Source organism: Taudactylus pleione, unplaced genomic scaffold (assembly GCF_031769625.1).
Source record: "Taudactylus pleione unplaced genomic scaffold, aTauple2 ptg000190l, whole genome shotgun sequence".
Taxonomy (NCBI): domain Eukaryota; kingdom Metazoa; phylum Chordata; class Amphibia; order Anura; family Myobatrachidae; genus Taudactylus; species Taudactylus pleione.
In genome coordinates this window covers 2,587,553-2,605,742 of record NW_028284592.1, presented here as the reverse complement: position 1 = coordinate 2,605,742, position 18,190 = coordinate 2,587,553, and the positions used below count along the sequence as shown (strand labels likewise).

Here is an 18,190-nt window from a genome sequence, read left to right as displayed (position 1 = left end):
CTTCTTCCGTCTCCCCCAACGGCGGCGACATGCCTTCTTTTCGGGAAACAGGGGCTATCGCCGCCCCCTCATCGCCCACTAACGGCAGCAGGCTGTCAATCACTGACAGTCTGCTGCCAGTCTTCGTGCGAGATCGCAGTCCCGTTCTGTAAATGCACAGAACGGGTCAGCAGTCACTGCTGAATGAGGACCTATGTTTTAGAAATTTTGTGACGGGCTATGGAGAGACAGAGGTGTAAAAGGCCATTGATAGGTGCATGCTGCTGGACAACAAAGATCTTTTGAGTCCTAAGCAACAACATTTTGAGACACTGGCATATTATCCATACTAACCCCAAATTATCCTCATCATGCAGCAACATTTCCCTTTTCTGCTACAAATGTACAAATGTATCATTAAAACCAGGGACTTTGAAATGCTCCGGATGTGTGAATTGCCCTTTTGCAGACTGGCGATATATTTATCCACCCAAAGAGACAAATCATACACAAGTTGAAACACAGGATGATGTGTGAAAGCAAATACATTATACTGTATATATGTGATTATTTTCCCATACAATCATATGTACATAGGAAAAACAATACACATGTTAAAAGGAACATATTGCATTGTATTGCTCCATCAGGAAAGCTGTGTTTCTAGTGGATCAAACTACCCCTCCAATGGTTAGAGATTTCCAGGAAGCCAGTCATAATATACGAAACTTTCGGTCTATGCCTTTATTGCATGTACCGCCTCTACGTAGAGGTGTAGACAAAATCAAGTAGTTTCAGTGTTTTCCTCCAGCTAGTCTAAACAGAGAATTAAGCTTTACATGTTTTCTTTAAAATTACCTATGGTAAGTTACATAGAATTTGACGGCAGATAAGAAACACTTGGCCCATCTAGTCTGACCTTTTCTACCTTTTGGTAACCTCAACCCTATGTGATACTCAGTTCTTTGTAAGGATATTCTTATGCTTCTTCCAAGCATGTTTAAATTGTTCTACTGTCTTAACCTCTACCACCTCTGACGGGAGTCTATTCACTTATCTACTACTCTTTCTGTGAAGTAATTTATCCTGAAATTTCCTTTGAACCTATCTCCCCCCAGTCTCAGTGCATGTCCTTATGTTTTAGTACTTCTCTTCTTTTGAAGAACGTCTCCCTCCTGCACCTTGTTAAAACCCATGATATATTTGAAAGTTTTTATCTTGTCCTCCCTTTCCCTTCTCTGCTCCAGACTATACATATTAAGATCTTTTAGCCTTTCCAGGCACGTTTTGTGATGTAGGCCATGCACCATTTTCGTTGCCCTTCTTTGTACAGTCTCTAATGTAGTTATATCCCTCTGGAGATGTGGCCTCCGGGAACTGAACACAGTTTTCTAGAAGAGGCCGTACCAATGACCTATACAGTGGTATTATCACTTCTTTCTTTCTGCTACTGATTCCTCTCCCTAAGCGACCAAGCATCTGACTTGCCTTTCTCATTGCTTTGTTACAATGCTTACCTGCCTTTAAGTCACCTGAAATAGTGACTCCTAGATCCCTTTCCTCCTCTGTAGTTTCCATTAGAGTACCCTCAATACTATATTTAGCTTTAGGGTTCTTGAGACCCAAGTGCATAATTTTGTCTTTTTTAGCATTAAACTGTAGTTGCCATGTTCTTGACCATTCCTCTAGTCTACAGTGCATCCGGAAAGTATTCACAACACTTCACTTTTTCCACATTTTGTTATGTTACAGCCCTATTCCAAAATTGAAGAAAATTCATTTTTGTCCTCAAAATTCTACATACAATACCCCATAATAACTAGGTGTAAAAAGTTTTTTTAAGATTTTTGCAAATTTAATTTAAAAAAAACACTAAGAAATCACATGTACATAAGTATTAATGGCCTTTGCCATGAAGCTCAAAATTGAGCTCAAGTGTATCCCGTTTCCACTGATCATCCTTGAGATGTTCCTACAGCTTAATTGGAGTCCACCTGTGGTAAATTCAGTTGTTTAGACATGATTTTGAAAGGCATACACCTGTCTATATAAGGTCCCACACTTGACAGTGCATGTCAGAGCACAAGCCAAGCAATTGTCTGTAGACCTCCAAGACAGGATTGTCTTGAGGTACAAATCTGGGGAAGGGTACAGAAAAATATCTGCTTGTTTGAAGGTCCCAACGAGCACAGTGGCCTCCATCATCCATAAATGGAAGACGTTTGTAACCATCAGGACTCTTCCTAGAGTTGGCCGGCCATCTAAACTGAGTGATCCGGGGAGAAGGGCCCTAGTCAGGGAGGTGACCAAGAACCTAATGATCACTCTGTCAATGCTACAGCATTCCTCTGTGGAGAGAGGAGAGCCTTCCAGAAGGACAACCATCTCTGCAGCAATCCACCAATCAGGCCTGTATATTAGAGTGGCCAGACTGAAGCCACTCCTTAGTAAAAAGCACATGGCAGCCCACCTGGAGTTTGCCAAAATGCACCTGAAGGACTATCTGGTCTGATGAGGCAAAGATTGAACTCTTTGGCGTGAATGCCAGGCGTTACAGTATGTTTGGAGGAAACAAGGCACCGCTCATCACCAGCCCAATACCATCCCTACAATAAAGCATGGTGGTGGCAGCATCATGCTGTGGGGATGTTTTTCAGCTGCAGGAACTTGTAGACTAGTCAGGATAGAGGGAAATATTAATGCAGCAATGTACAGAGACATCCTGGATAAAAACCTGCTCCAGAGCACCCTTGACCTCAGACTGGGGCGATGGTTCACCTTTCAGCAGGACAACGACCCTAAGCACACAGCCAAGATATCAAAGGAGTGGCTTCAGGACAACTCTGTGAATGTCCTAAAGTGGCCCAACCAGAGCCCAGACTTGAATCCAATTGAACATCTCTGGAGAGATCTGAAAATGGCTGTGCACCAATGCTTCCCATCCAAACTGATGGAGCTTGAGAGGCGCTGCAAAGAGGAATGGGCGAAACTACCCAAAGATAGGTCTGGCATCATATTCAAAAAGACTTGAGGCTGTAATTGCTGCCAAAGGTGCATCAACAAAGTATTGAGCAAAGGTTGTGAATACTTATGTACATGTGATTTCTTAGTGTTTTTTTTTTTTATATAAATTTGCAAAAATCGCAAAAAAACTTTTTACAGATTGTAATTATGGGATATTGTGTGTAGAATTTTGAGGACAAAAATGAATTTTCTTCAATTTTGGAATAAGGCTGTAACATAAAAAAATGTGGAAAAAGTGAAGCGTTGTGAATACTTTCTGGATGCACTGTACCTAGATCCTCCATCATTTGTCTTACCCATCCAGGTGTGTCTACCCTGTTGCATATTTTTGTGTCATCTGCAAAAAGGTATACTTTGCCTTTAATCCCATTTGCAATTTCACCAACAAAGATATTAAAAAGCACTAGTCCAAGTACAGAACCTTGGGGCACAGCACTTGTAACATTTCCCTCCTGAGACTGCACTCCATTTACTACAACTCTCTGTTTCCTATTCTGCAACCAAGTTCTTATCCATTTAACCATGTTAGAATGCAGTCTCAAGTTTTCGAGTTTATTTATCAGTCTGCTATGTCGGATCATGTCAAAAGCTTTACTAAAGTCTAGATAAGCTACATCTACGGCCCCCCTTTGATCTATTACTTTAGTCACCCAGTCAAAAAAATCAATAAGAATTGTTTGACATGATCTCCCCCTAGTAAACTCATGCTGTTTGGGATCCTGTAAATTGTTGGATTTGAGATGTTCCACAAGTCTTTCTTTTAATAGTAATTCCATTACTTTTCCTACTACTGATGTAAGGCTCACTGGTCAGTTGTTATTTCCCTTCTCCTTGCTTCCACTTTTGTGCAATGGGAATACATTTGCTATTTTCCAGGCCTCTGGAATTACTCCTGTAGCTAGAGTGGTTGAATAATTCTGTTAATGGTGTTACCAGCACCCCTTTAAGCTCTTTTAGTATCCTTGATGTATCCCATCTGGCCCCATTGATTTGTCCACATTCAGTTTTGTTAGTTCTGTTAGGACATTTTCCTCTGTAAATATACTTGTATCTACCTCATATATATCCTTGCAACTTAACTGTGGCCCCTTTCCCTATCCACCTGTAGTGAATACCGAGCAAAATAACCATTTAGATGATCTGCTATGGCCTTGTCTCCCTACACAAGACTCTCACTGTCTGTCTTCATTCTTATTATTCCACCATTTGATTTTCTTCTTTCATTTATATACTTAAAAAAGTTTTGGCCCCTTTACTTACTGACTTGACCATTTTCTCTTCAGCCTGTGCCTTTGCACATCTGATCACCTTCTTGGCCTCCTTCCTTCTGACAATATACACATCTTTGGCTTTCTTATTCTGAGATTGCTTATATTTCCTAAATGCCCTCTTTTTTGCTTTCACACAAGCTGATACTTCTTTGTGAACCATACTGGCTTCCTTTTCCATGTGCCTTTCCTAACCCTTTTGATACAAACATCTGTTGCTTTCAGTATTGTACTTTTTAATTTGTCCCACCTCTCCTGCACTCCTTCCAAGTTCCTCCAATCTGCCAATGAATTGCTTACACATCTCCCCATCTCTGCAAAATCAGCCTTCCTAAAATGTAACACCTTTGTTTTGTGTGGCATGAGTAGGACCCTGTCTTTATACTAAACCATACCTCTTGATGGTCACTGGATCCTAGGTTCTCTCCAATACTTAACATCTGATATCCTATTACCATTTGAGAGTATGATGTCTAGTATAGCATCTTTGAGAGTGGGCTCCCTCACCAGTTGCTTGAGGGATGCTCCCTGCAAGGCATTTAGGAAGTCCCAACTTCTAGTGGAACTCTCAAAAGAGCCCTACCAATTTACGTCTAGTTTAAGTCTCCCATGATTATTATCTCTCCTTTTAAAGTCATTTTAGTGATGTCTTGCAAATGGTAACTGTCCAGTTCCTCTCCTTGGCCTGGTAGTCAGTAAATCACCCCAGTGCAAATAATGTCCTTCTCCCTTGTTTCTATGATCACCCAAAGGGCCTCAGTTTTTTCAGCAATATTTTGTATTGAAGTAGTTTTTATGTTGTTTTTCACATATATTGCTACCCCTCCACCAATTTTTCCCATTCTGTCTTTTCTAAATAAAGTATATCCCCGTATAGCTATGTCCCAGTCATGTTTTTCATTGCACCATGACTCCGTAATAGCTACATTATCCAGATCATCCCTAGTCACTATAGCTATTAGCTCTAAGATTTTATCTCCTAAGCTCCTAGCATTTGCACACATAGCTTTAAGAGTTTTGTTTGTGCCCCTCTTAATTGTAGGTATGCTCAGACAGTACATTTGTAATATGGCTTTTTTTATTTTACCTGGTTGTAGATGTTGTTCAGCGTTTGTTCAACTGTTTTTGTAACTGTTGCATAAATTACACTTCATGTTATAATTAGGGATGAGCGGGTTCGGTTCCCAGAGAACCGATCCCACCCGAACTTCGGGGATCTGGGGCCATCAGAGCCCAAGCTCGGATCTCCCTGTCTGCCCCGGATCCCTTTCCCGAGGCAAAACCTCGAGATCTGCCATCGGATCTTGAGGTTTTGCCTCGAGCGGCCATTTAAAAAAAATGCCTTTGCATTTAATGGGCAAAGTGCTGATTGGCTGACAGAGCCGTCTGTCATGGCTCTCAGCCAATCAGCATTATGGTGCTCAATTGCATGTAGCACGGACCCGGGAGATCCGTGCTACATGCATCTGTGTGATTGACAGTGACACAGACCACAGATGGGTCAGTGAGACCAGTCTGTGCTGCTGTCTATTTCAATGACACAGATGCACGCACGGACCAGGAGATCAATGCTACTTGCATCTGTGTCATTGACACAGAGCACTGACGGGTCCGTGAGACCTGTCTGTGCTGCTGTGGTAAAGAAAAAAAAAAACCTGTGTAAAAAAAAAAAAAAAAAAAAAAAATGCGTGCCTCCCCCCCCAAAAAAGAGCAACCGGCCCCGGACATTAGTGACCCAGTGCTGGGTGTGCTTAAATACAGGGGACAAACAACGTAGGGGTCCCCTGTACTTAAGCACAACCAGCACCGGGCTAGTCAGAACCAGCGCTGGTTGCCAAAATACGGGGGACAAACGACGTAGGGGTCCCCCGTATTCTGCACAACCAGCTCTGGGCTCTGATCCGGTCCTGGTTCTGGAAATACAGGGGAAAAAAATGAGTAGGGTTCCCCTGTATGTTCCAGAACCAGCACTGGACTTTTTCTAGCGGGGGGGCTGATGCCACAGCCAGGGGAGCCCTTTCACCGGGCCCCCCAGCCGCAGCATCTGCTAGTCAGCCCAGGCCGGGGACCCCTGGAGAGCTGGGGACCCCCCCAATAAAGGGGTCACCCTCTCCAGGGCACCCCAGGCCCAGGCTGATAGCCCGGGGCTATCTCCGCTACCCCTGGTGGCGGTGGGTGGCGGGTTGATAGTGTGGTGTGGTGTAAATAGGTGAGTATGTGTACATGTGTGTGTGTGTGTATGTATGTTTAATAAACTTATACTGTCACGGTGTGTGTGTCCTATGTTTTTTTTAAAACATTTTTTTACAGGTGAACTACAGGTACTAGTGGGTCCTTAATGCCCTGCATGCTGGTACTTGTGGTTCTCCAAGTACCAGCATGCGGGGCAGGCTTGCTGGGGCTTGCAGTTCTACTTGTAAAGACAATGTTTGATATTATTTATTTACACCACACCACACTATCAACCCGCCACCCACCACCACCAGGGGTGGCGGGGATAGCCCCGGGCTATCAGCCTGGGCCTGGGGTGCCCTGGAGAGGGTGACCCCTTTATTGGGAGGGTCCCCAGCTCTCCAGGGATCCCCGGCCTGAGCTGACTAGTGGTCAGGGCTGATGCTGCGGCTGGGGGGCCCGGTGAAAGGGCTCCCCTGGCTGTGGCATCAGCCCCCCGCTAGAAAAAGTCCAGTGCTGGTTCTGGAACATACAGGGGAACCCTACTCATTTTTTTCCCCTGTATTTCCAGAACCAGGACCGGATCAGAGCCCAGAGCTGGTTCTGACTAGCCCAGTGCTGGTTGTGCTTAAGTACAAGGTACCCCTACTGCAAGGTACCCCTACTGCATTTGTCCCCTGTATTTAAGCACACCCAGCACTGGGTCACTAATGCCCGGGGCTGGTTGCTCTTTTTTTTACACAGGTTTTTTTTTTTCTTTTGTTTACCAAGGCAGCACAGACGGGTCTCACGGACCCGTCATTGCTCTGTGCCAATCACACAGATGCATGTAGCACGGATCTCCCGGGTCCGTGCTACATGCAAATGGGCACCATAACGCTGATTGGCTTCCTGTCTGCCACTGCAGTGCCACTCCTAGATGGGCCACGTGTTTGTGCCGCCCACTTGTGTCGCTTAGCATAGTCATCCAGCTACCTCGGTGCAACCATTTGGCCTAAAAACAATATTGTGAGGTGTGAGGTGTTCAGAATAGACTGGAAATGAGTGGAAATTAATGTTATTGGAGTTATTAATAGCGTAGGAACAAAAAAAGGCCCATTTTATGTGATTTTAGCAGGTTCTTTTATTTTTTAAGAAAAAATCCAGATCCAAAACACAAAACCCAGAACCCAAAACACGGAAGGGTGGTTTTGGCAAAACAATCCAGATCCAAAACACGAAGAAAGATCCAGATCCAAAACCAAAACAGAAAACACGAAAAGTGGCCGATGCACACCCCTAGTTATAATACACTTGGGCCCCTATATATCAAAGGTGGGAGAGAGATAAAATTGAGATATAAATCACCAACCAATCAGCTTCTAACTTACATTTTATAGGCTGTGTTTGAAAAATTACAGGAGCTGATTGGTTAATACATTTTCTCTCGCAATTTATCTCTCATCAAGCTTTGATACATAGGCCACTTAGTGCTTATAACAGAGGCGTAAGTTCATCCCAGATGCCCAGAGGCAAGTTATAATTTAGTGCCCTCCTATCCCCCATATTTACAGCCCTAAATGGGGTGAATATATTGTGCCCGATGGAGGAGGTGCCCCTTCAGTGCTGGCGCCCGGCGGCAGGTGCCTCCATTGTCTCCCATACTTCTGCCCCTGGCTTATAATACACGGCTGTATCTACACTAATTCTAAACTTAAAGTAAGTCTGATTGAGACATGCTACAACTGAGCACAAATGCCCTACTAATCAAAGGAGAAATTTAGCACTGGGTTTGAGTAAACACAAGCAGTATTCGGCAATAAACTAGACTTCACTGAACAACATACAATTATAATTTACAATATGCAGTATATTAGACCATTTTATTAACTGAATATGTTGATATCCTGAAATCTAGTGTACTCAAAAGAACAACATACAAATGTAAAATGCAGAAAAACAATAACTGTAATGCCGGATGCTAAATGTAAATATCAGGAAACTGCATTCCAAACAAATGAACATTCCAAGCTAAACATTTCATGTACCAAAGACCAGGACAGTCCGACAGTATGTTCTCTAAATATATGAAAATGATGTATGGCTTGTACTTGGCCCATTAATGTGTAGTAATAATGTACAGTATACAGCAACTCTTTAGTGAATTGAAGAGGGCTAAAGTCAGGAACACACAGTTCAGGAAGACAGGCTGAGTGAATTAGTTTGCATGTTAGAAAATGACAGCATGACAGCATGCACAGACTGCCTTAACAAACATGCTCAGTAGTGACCATACCGATACCGGCAGGATCAGTATTAGGGGTTGGGATTGTTTGTGAGTCAACATATTTAGTGCACAATTGTAGCACACAGTATATGGGTATGTTTTGCTACACCTACATAAATTACACATTTGTTATTTTTACAGCATGGACTTTACAGTAGGGGGGGGATAGAGAAGGAGACGGGGAGAGACAGGGTGAGGAGTAAAAAGGTGGAGGCAAGGGGCAAGGAGTGGAAGCGGGGGTAAATAAAAGAAAAGCACTAACAATCAAATGTTAAAGGTATGCAAGAGAAATTATATGTGGAACATATTCAGATTGAAAGTGACAAGAAATAGATACGGTTTGCAATTGTGTGGGTTTTTTTTTTCTTTTACTTTTCACAGTTTCCGTTGAATTCAAGATTAGAATTTAATTCAAGTGTCATGAAAAAATAAAATGTGAGTCAGGTTTGTCATAGTATGAGAAGGGTTGGAAACCATGGCTATAAGATTATATAGTAACCATAAAAAAATAAATAAATAGTGTAATAAAGACCTGGTATCAGATGGAGGTATTGCTAAGTGCTGGAGATTTAGAGTTCTCTGTAAGCAGGGGCTCATCTGATTGCACGCTGTCGCAGCCTGGTTTGCAGGAGGGGATATGGGGCCCAGTCTCTGGACCATCATAGGACTGCTGGTGACCATGAGATTGTTGCAGCTGCCTTTGCCTTGTGACTTGCTCTGCAGACCAAAGCCAATACTCCCTGTAAACACAGACAAAAGCAAAGCTTTGGAAGATTGTAGACTAATTGATATATTCACACATAATAGAATAGACTTATTTAAGAAATGTTCATAATCCTTGTACAAATGTCCAAATCCTTAAAGAATACATTTTGCCCGGAACGAAAGCATTGTGATCTATGCACATGCCTACCTAGCAGTTATTTATAATATACCTATCTCCACAATTGCCTCTTAATGGAAATTTTGTAAATGAGGAGGAGTAGACAGGTTCTGCATCTCAGTTGTTTAACAAATAGATTGCAAACTCTTTATTGTTATGGTTTATACTACAGCAAACTGTTCCTCTGTTATACTATTCTAATGGTGCACTTGCCTAAAAGTTGAGTTAATACTATGAACATTCAAATGCTCTGATTGGCTACAGGTTGGTCTGGTGATATACTGTACACGTTGTAATGTTCCAATGTTCTAAATCTAATTTCAAAGCTGCGTGCACACAGATCAATGAAAAGGCAAAAAATATAACAGGCTCAAACACAAAATAATTATATCTAAAATGAAAATGAATGAAAAGCTACAAAAGTGAGTGTTTGTGTTTGTGTTTTTAAGGGTGGGATGCACTAACTTCAAAAATGTGGTCAAACCTCAGAAAACTGCAGTTTTCAGAGGTTTCCTGCATTCTCAATATGTATAAAATTGTCTGCTATCCGCTGCAGCCTACCGGCGCTGCTGTCCCCATAGATTGCTATCTGCCTGTGATGTGCCGGTTTGCACCAAGCTCCGTAAAGTGTAACTTTCCAGAGCTTGTACCCAACAGACAACGCCATCTATAGATGGTGTTGCCTATAGAAGCCTATGGTCATCTTTTCGCAAAGTAGCCAGGAGAGGGATCCGTAGAATCCTTTCCCGATACTGGCCATTAGCGCATGTAGAGCCCGATGGCCACGTATGCGCATTACTTTACCCAGGTTATAAACCCAGAAGTGAAGATATCGCTGACATCAGGGTATTGTGGAGCTGTCCCGGAAACAAGAAGATGGTGTATACTGGCAGATTCCTCAGGTAAGGAGGCGATGATGTCTACTAATGATTGCATTATAAATGTGATCATTAATGCATCTCGCCCTAACACACAAACGATTAGATCAATTCATATTGGACATTTTAAATACATACATACATGTCCTTTATTTATAGAAGTGATTAGTGCTTTCTATTATTTTGTTCACATCTTGCTATTTTTTTGTTATGACGACATCAAAGCTTAACAACTAATTTCACATTAAAAAAAAAAACACAGATGTAGATAAAAAAAAAAAGCATAATAAGTCCCAAACAATGGAAATACATGCACACTACAAATACATTATCTCAGCGCTGAGTTACACTGTCAGACACTGCCAAGATGTGGTTGACCAGCCACAATGTAATTAGGCATGAATGCTGCCAGAACATTTACAGAGGGTAAACAGAGAAGTGTTTTGTTTATAAAGAACAATGGAAAAACTCAAGTTTATGTATATGCTGTATAACTGTTTCAATATCCAATAAAATTATATAATCCAAACTATAGCCTTAGCTGGTTTGCAAACGGTTTGTAATAATAAAAAATCCCTCATGATTGTATTGTTATTATTATTATTCTTAGAATTGTCATTAATAATAAATGGCAGATTGTTAAATGACAATTACATATAGTATAGATAATTATATAGATATAGCTAATTTAGCTAATTTACAATGTACTCCATAAGAAATAATTTGTAACAATGTTAAATTAATTTAGAAATAACATGTTTATATAGACACCCACTATTTAGGTTTGTGATGCAATTGCTGACCCAAAAGGGCAACCATCGGCCGGGATAAAAGTGTTCTTATTATTGTTTTAAACCTGAAAAGATGGGTCTTTTTTGCCGCCAGACTGAATGTATATTACAGACTTCTTGTAAATGGACCCTTCTTATAATGGTGATTCAGAGATGGACGCAATGCTGATGTTCACAGAGTTGAGCAACATTTTTGCTACTGCGCATGCGCAAAGATTCCTAAAACCTCCTACAGCGCATACATCCCTTGGTGTGTATGCACAAAGACACAGTTGCACTTGATACGCACGATATCAGTAAAGTTGTGGAATAGTTTGAGCGTTCCTGGGTGAGAGGTGGCTAGTAATGCATGCAAAAATGGTCCGTTCAGTGGGCATGTTATAGGAGTGTTGCGGGCATACCCAGGAAAGCAGGTGCGGACACAGATGCACAGCTGCAGACATAGGAGGCCATAGTCAGACAGAAACTGCCCCTGCTATAGGGCTGGTATAAGTTTCGATGATGCGACCGATGATGACGTCTAAAGACACAACAACAGTATTACAGTGTGTATAGATGCTCAAAGTGGGCGTGTCATGGCTGCCGACACTTGAGACTCCTGGAGGGAGGCAGGCCTACTAGGCACAATAAACTGGGGTGGTCTTAGGAATGACCTTTCCATGAAACTCAGTAGCACAGGATAAGGGTAAAATAGAATTTATTCACAAAACAATTATAATCAGCAAGGTCTCATATAAAGTCTCAAACAGCACAGAGATCCATATATGCAATAATAAGTATAGGAGAGAATCCCCAAATATATATATGCAGTCTTTAACATATAAGAACTAACGTGGCATAGAACCCACAGTCCAGTATAAGGCTAACACCTCAGGATGACATTAAGGACCTTTGCCAGGGTAGAACCCTGTAGTAATGGAAACCCGGAGCAGAGCGGACCCTGCAGAAAAGTATAGTTCCGGGATAGGGCCATGCCCTGTGGTGCAATGAGAGCCTTGTGGAGTAGTGAAGTTGGAGCAGGGTTAAGCCCTGTAAGACAATGAGATTCAAGGACAGGGTTGAGCCCTGCAGCGTGGCTAGAGTTCAGAGCTGGGTTGAGCCACGTGATGCAGAGAAGATTGTAGCGGGGTTGAGCCCTGGGATGCGGAGAAGATTGTAGCGGGGTTGAGCCCTGAGATGCGGAGAAGATTGCAGCAGGGTTGAGCCCCGTGATGCGGAGAAGATTGTAGTGGGGTTGAGCCCTGTAGTGTGGCTAGGGTTTGGAGTGGGGTTGAGCCATGTAATGCGGAGAAGATTGTAGCAGGGTTGAGCCCTGTGGTGTGGCTAGAGTACGGAGCGGGGTTGAGCCCCGTGATGCCGAGATGACACTGCAATACTTAGAAAATAGGAATGCTGGGCTCTGTAGTGCAGCGGATAACTGGCATCAGAAGTTAATCTGGAATATAACAAAGTCCACAGCAATCCACAGGCACAGAGGGGATCTGGCAGGAGTCCAAGAAAAGACCTGAAAGCAACGTTGCACAGACACTGAGACACAGTTAGTAACAGGCTTTATACTAAAGGTCTGTGATCCATAGGAAGTTTCAGAACATGTGACCCAAATGGAATCAGGTATGAAATAATGAGCAATCTAGGAATCCCACAACCTGACGACACCTGGGAAATAGATGATCACTTTAACACTCTATCCCCTGAATGAGAAGCATGCCAGCAAGCAGGATAGCTCCTCCAACGACCACAATGGAACTTTGGCAAAAGTAGTCTATCTTTATATACTGAAATAGTCGCAGTCCTGACAGGTCATCTCTGGCAACTTCAGATTTAGATTTAGGCTTGTACACCAGGGGAAAGGCTGATACTAGCATGTGCATAAAGTTGCAGGCATGACTATGGCAACAGACGCAATAGTGGTGGCCACCAGTGAATCAGGCACAAAATGTTTTCTCCTGTTCATTTTAGGCTTCTCTCCATTTATTGGATCAGCAGACCTCTGAGTTGTCAGTGTTTAAATATTGCAGTTCAACAAAATGATGTTCATTTAGAGTTGAGACAAACTTTTCCAGCTCTCTTGGACAACGGAGCAGAGAGGGGAGGTAATAATTACCCAGGCACGGGCCTATTGGAGGGACCCGGGCGGCCAGCTGCTACACATAGTATTTTACATTATTTTCTTTGGAGGGTGCATGGCCACACCGCTTGGATTTGACCACTCCCTCCTCAGCACCCGGGCCCCATTGATGTCTCAACGACCATACTCCTGGAATTTAGACTTTTGAATTTCAGCGTGCTCTCCCGGCAGAATCCCGCCCACGGCCCTAGTGAAATGAGCAGTCCAGGGGTTTGATGATGAAATTTGCAATGAATTACAACAATGGGCCATATTCAATTAGAAGCGAAAAGTTAGAGGCCAGACTTTTCACCGTCATTGGAGGTTTTGGGTGCGAAAAAGTATCACGTGAGTCCCCACTTATCCCTGTATCCAATTCCAAATCGGTGAAAACGGGACCCGGCGAAATGCAAACAGGTGAAAAGTGCTGTCCTTTTTGGGGAAATCAGCCCGACATCCAACCAAATGATGCTCTGACATGGGGGTTCACTATGTGTGCCCCCGGTTAGCCCTGCTGAAGGTATTTGGGGTCTTTGAATGGTCTCAATAGGCGATATTTAGCGCCTTTGGGACAGTGGTAAAGAATAGCATTTAGCCATTTTTTGGAGGGAAAATAAGTAGTTCCAGCACATCAATATGGGTGCAAGCATATTTTAAAGTTGCTAAAGTCAAGCATTAAAACTGCGCCAAAAATGCACCTTCAGCAATCACCTGCAATAAAAAATACACCTCCCCCATACTTGCAGACCTCCCCAAAGGCTATTTCGCTAGTTTTTGATTTTGTACCCCCAGTTTGATTTTTTTCGCCAACTTTTTCAAAGTGCCTTTTTTTAGGTGCCCTTTGTGGGTTTTTTGCTTTTTTTAACGCAGTTAGCGTCATGGGGGGTGTTCAAACGGTGCAGGGTGGTTGCCGAAATTTTGCACCCCAAAACCCCAATGCCGCAGTTTTTTTCTGATGGGTATTCATTGGCAAATGTTTTCCGCTAGTTACAAGGCGCAAAAAGTTGGACAAATTGAATACGGGGATAAGTTGAAGCCGGCTAAAATGACATCATCTGCGAAAAAATATCGCGGAAACTGACTTTTCGCTTCTAATTGAATACGGCCCAAAGTGTCCCTGCTCCCCGATGCACAATGCCAATGCGATTGCCCTACATCTTCCACCTTGATATCTCCCTCTGGGGCCTCCTGGAGAAAAGTTGGCAATTATTAGTTGGATACATTTGTTTCAAATACAGGAGGTAACATACTGTATGCTGGGAAAACAAATTTGTATTTTCATTTACATTTTGTGTTGCACTTATCATATGATACATTCAATTAAGAAAAAACATAAATAAGTTTGCATAAAGATATGTTTAAAATGTATCAAGAAATATGCTTCAAAAGAATCATTATGCAAATGATGATTCAAATCCAAAGCCACAGCGTGGGGTTAGAGAAATCGAACCCACAAAAAAAAGTGCGCCCCCACTACAAGTGCCAGAATAGACATGGCTGATAGATCATTGCACTACAAGCACCAACATGCCCTGGTACCTGTGTGGAAAAAAAACTGACAACATGATATATTCAATAGAATTAACAAACACCTCATTTACTATTCCCTTACATCCAGGGAGATTCTAATATTTCTTCCATTTTTTAATGCAAATGGAAAATAAAATAATAATGACAAGAACTTGGTCCTTGTGGGGTCAGGGTGCAAATGACAGGGCATGTAGTCAGGGGCACTGTAACAAGGAAACACACGGTGTGGGGTCCCCCTGACATAATGTCACTCAGTCTTAGCTTGTTCGGCACAAGTATGAATTCCATAGGAAAATTGGAAAAAAAATGAGACGAGACCTGAAGCGCTATAGCTGCTCCCAACACCCCTGCAGATGTGTGTTGGGCTAGTTTAAACTTATAATAATAAAATCAGTGTTTTTTTTCCTGTGGTTCTCCCAGTCCCAGGCAGCCATAAACTACTTGGGTAATTATACCAGTATTTGTCGTACTACAAGTGCCAGTATACTCAGAGCTTGGAGGGAATTACAAGTGGCAGCATGCCCTGGTGCAGGTAAAACTGTGGTGGTGGGTGGGCACTTTGTTTTAAATGTATTTACTTATTTGATAAACATTGTTTTGCACTAGCACAGTCCTTGCTGATGACTCCTCACAGACATATCTGCAGTTACACTGACCCCTAAATACAGTACAAGTAACTTTATTGTACTAGTTTCCAGAATGCTTGGAACTAAGGGTTTCACTTTTTTTAATTGTGAATATATATTTATTTTAAAAATTTACACCCACAAAAAGAATATGATAAGGATATATGAGATGGGTACGGAATGCCGGCGGTCAAAATCCCGACACCGGCATCCCGACAGGGTTAGGATACCGACACCTGTCTGTCGGTATCCTAACCATCCCGCTGTCCATATCCTAACCCTCCCTCCCCGATGCCTGAACCTAACCTCCCCCCATTGTGCCTAAACCTAACCTCCCCCTCCCCGCACCCTAAACCTATACCTCCCCCCTTAGTGCCTAATCCTAACCCATCCCTAGTGCCTAACCCTAACCCCTCTACTTACCTTCCTGGAACCGTCGCCAGGATTCTGACAGGTGTCGAGATTCTGGTGCCGGGATTCTGTGTCTGAACGTATCCCGCATATATTAATTATATATATATATATATGGCGTGACCTATTTCTGAGGCACGGAGTCTAATGTGCCGGCGGTGTTCACCAGGGACCCTCGCAAGAGGGTATGGGCTTGGCTGCATCCGACACACAGGTCGCGGCCCTCAGAATAGGTTCCCCTATACAGGTGCTGGTGTACTCTGGTTGTAATGGAGAAGATTCTCAGTGTAGTCAACAGGCCGGGTCAGAACCAAATGGATAACAAGGTACCAGGGAGCAGACGTGCGCAGGTCGCAGAGGATAGCCAAGGTCGGAACCAGATAACCAAATGCAGTACCAGGGATTAGACAGAAGCAGGTCAGAAACAAGCCAGGGTCAAGAACAGGTTTGCAGAGGCTGATTGCAGGAATCCTCTGATCAGTGCAGCTGGTGATTGCACTGAGCTGGAATACAGCAGCACACAATCAGAACACAGGAACTGTAGATATAGAGCCAGGTAGCAGTGATGGTTTTCGGCACAAAGGAGCCACAGGATAGAACCTAACACTAGGAAGGTACTCTTTGCTCTGGCACCAGTGGAAATTCTCACAGGGGATAGCCTGATAAGCTGCTGAGGTCAGCTGAGGCAGGAACTCTCCCACTGGTAGAATGCTAGCAGCCGACATAGCGCATGATGGTGATGTCAGTGCATGGTTCACGAAAAAGATCAGGCAGAAATTCTGACCTGCAGCAAATGGCAAGGCAAGTCACACAATTTGATCAGAGTGTGACAAATGATTTCTCTCAGAGCCATGACAGTCTGTAGCTTGTTGTGGTACACTTTCCCTTTTAACATTCCTCATAGGAAGAAATCCAGTGTTATAAGGTCATGCGTTGTGTACTGGTTCATATCGTCACGTAACACACAGATACGGTGCATGTGGACGCCTCAGTACACAACACCACTATCAGAAGCAGGAATACCTACTGACTAGCAGTGGCTGCTCCAGAGGTGGGGCTGCAGCACAGTCCAAAATTCAAATAGGGGAACCACACCAACTGCCATCCTCACTGGCAGTTGGTGTGGCTCTCCTATTTGAATTTTGAACTACGCTTCTGACTAGGATGGTGAACAGCTGGCCCTCATTTCCCACAATCGTGAACAGCTGACCTGGATGCTAATGGCGAACACTTTCAACACTTGCTATGACCTCCTCCTCTTTCCAAGGTATGTCTGTGTCATATTTCACTAAATTACGTCAATTACTTTAACAGTTATAAGAAACACTTTGGGGCCAATAGCGAGTGAAACACCCTGTAGTATAAAAAATTACAGACATCATGATATAGTATTTAATTTAATTAAAAAACAATAGTAATTAGTAGTTACCTGAAGGCGCCATTCTAGCCCACGCCATACTAATAGTAGTGAAGTGGGTACTTGAAGGCGCCATTCAAGCCCACGCCGTAGCAATAAGAATGAAGTGGGTACTTGAAGGTGTCATTCAGGCCCCCATCATAGTAATAGCAGTGAAGTGGGTACCTGAAGGCACCATTCAGGCCCACACAACAGAAAACTAGGAGAATAAAGGGGAGCATTGTGAAGAATATAAACCTAGCTCTAAAGAGAGGATCAGGGCAATGAAGCCATACTCCAGCACCTAAAATCAAACCGAGCCACCCTAATATGGAAGGCTGGCGTGAAGCAAGCAAATATCAGATCGATACAGAGACACTAATAAATATACACAACCACTATCTCCAAAACATAGCAGAATACGGTCATTACCAGCACTCCCCATTTCCCCCCACCCTGTATGACCATACCCGACCATAAGGCATACCTGGATCCCCTAAAAATGTCCCTTGACTACTCTACACTATGAAAACATGGGGGAAACTATTCCCGTGTAGCCTAAGGTCATGGTGGATCCGGCCGAGGATCAAAGGGGCAACATGAGACTCTCAAAAATGATAAACAAAATAGTAAACCCAAATATAAAACCTAAACTAGGTAAGATCACGAAGAAAACCTAAAAGAGGAACATTGTAGACAATTAAGTACTAATGGAGAAAAAATCTGTATACAGGATAAGACAGTATGAAAACTTTCAAACAAAGTAAAAAAATCCAAAAATATAAAGAAAAGAGCAATTATAAAACACTAAATAAAAACAAATAAAGATAATAAGTAAAATGCACAAAAAACAAAACAG

General features: G+C 42.8%; 1 protein-coding gene across 1 annotated transcript in view; it reads right to left on the bottom strand.

The window, feature by feature from the left end:
- Nucleotides 1-18,190, bottom strand: part of GLIS3 (GLIS family zinc finger 3) — a 548,195-nt gene that overhangs the window by 383,351 nt on the left and 146,654 nt on the right. The window contains 1 exon segment of the mRNA XM_088476633.1: nucleotides 9,242-9,449. Within this exon segment, the coding sequence (XP_088332759.1) occupies nucleotides 9,242-9,449 (208 nt within the window).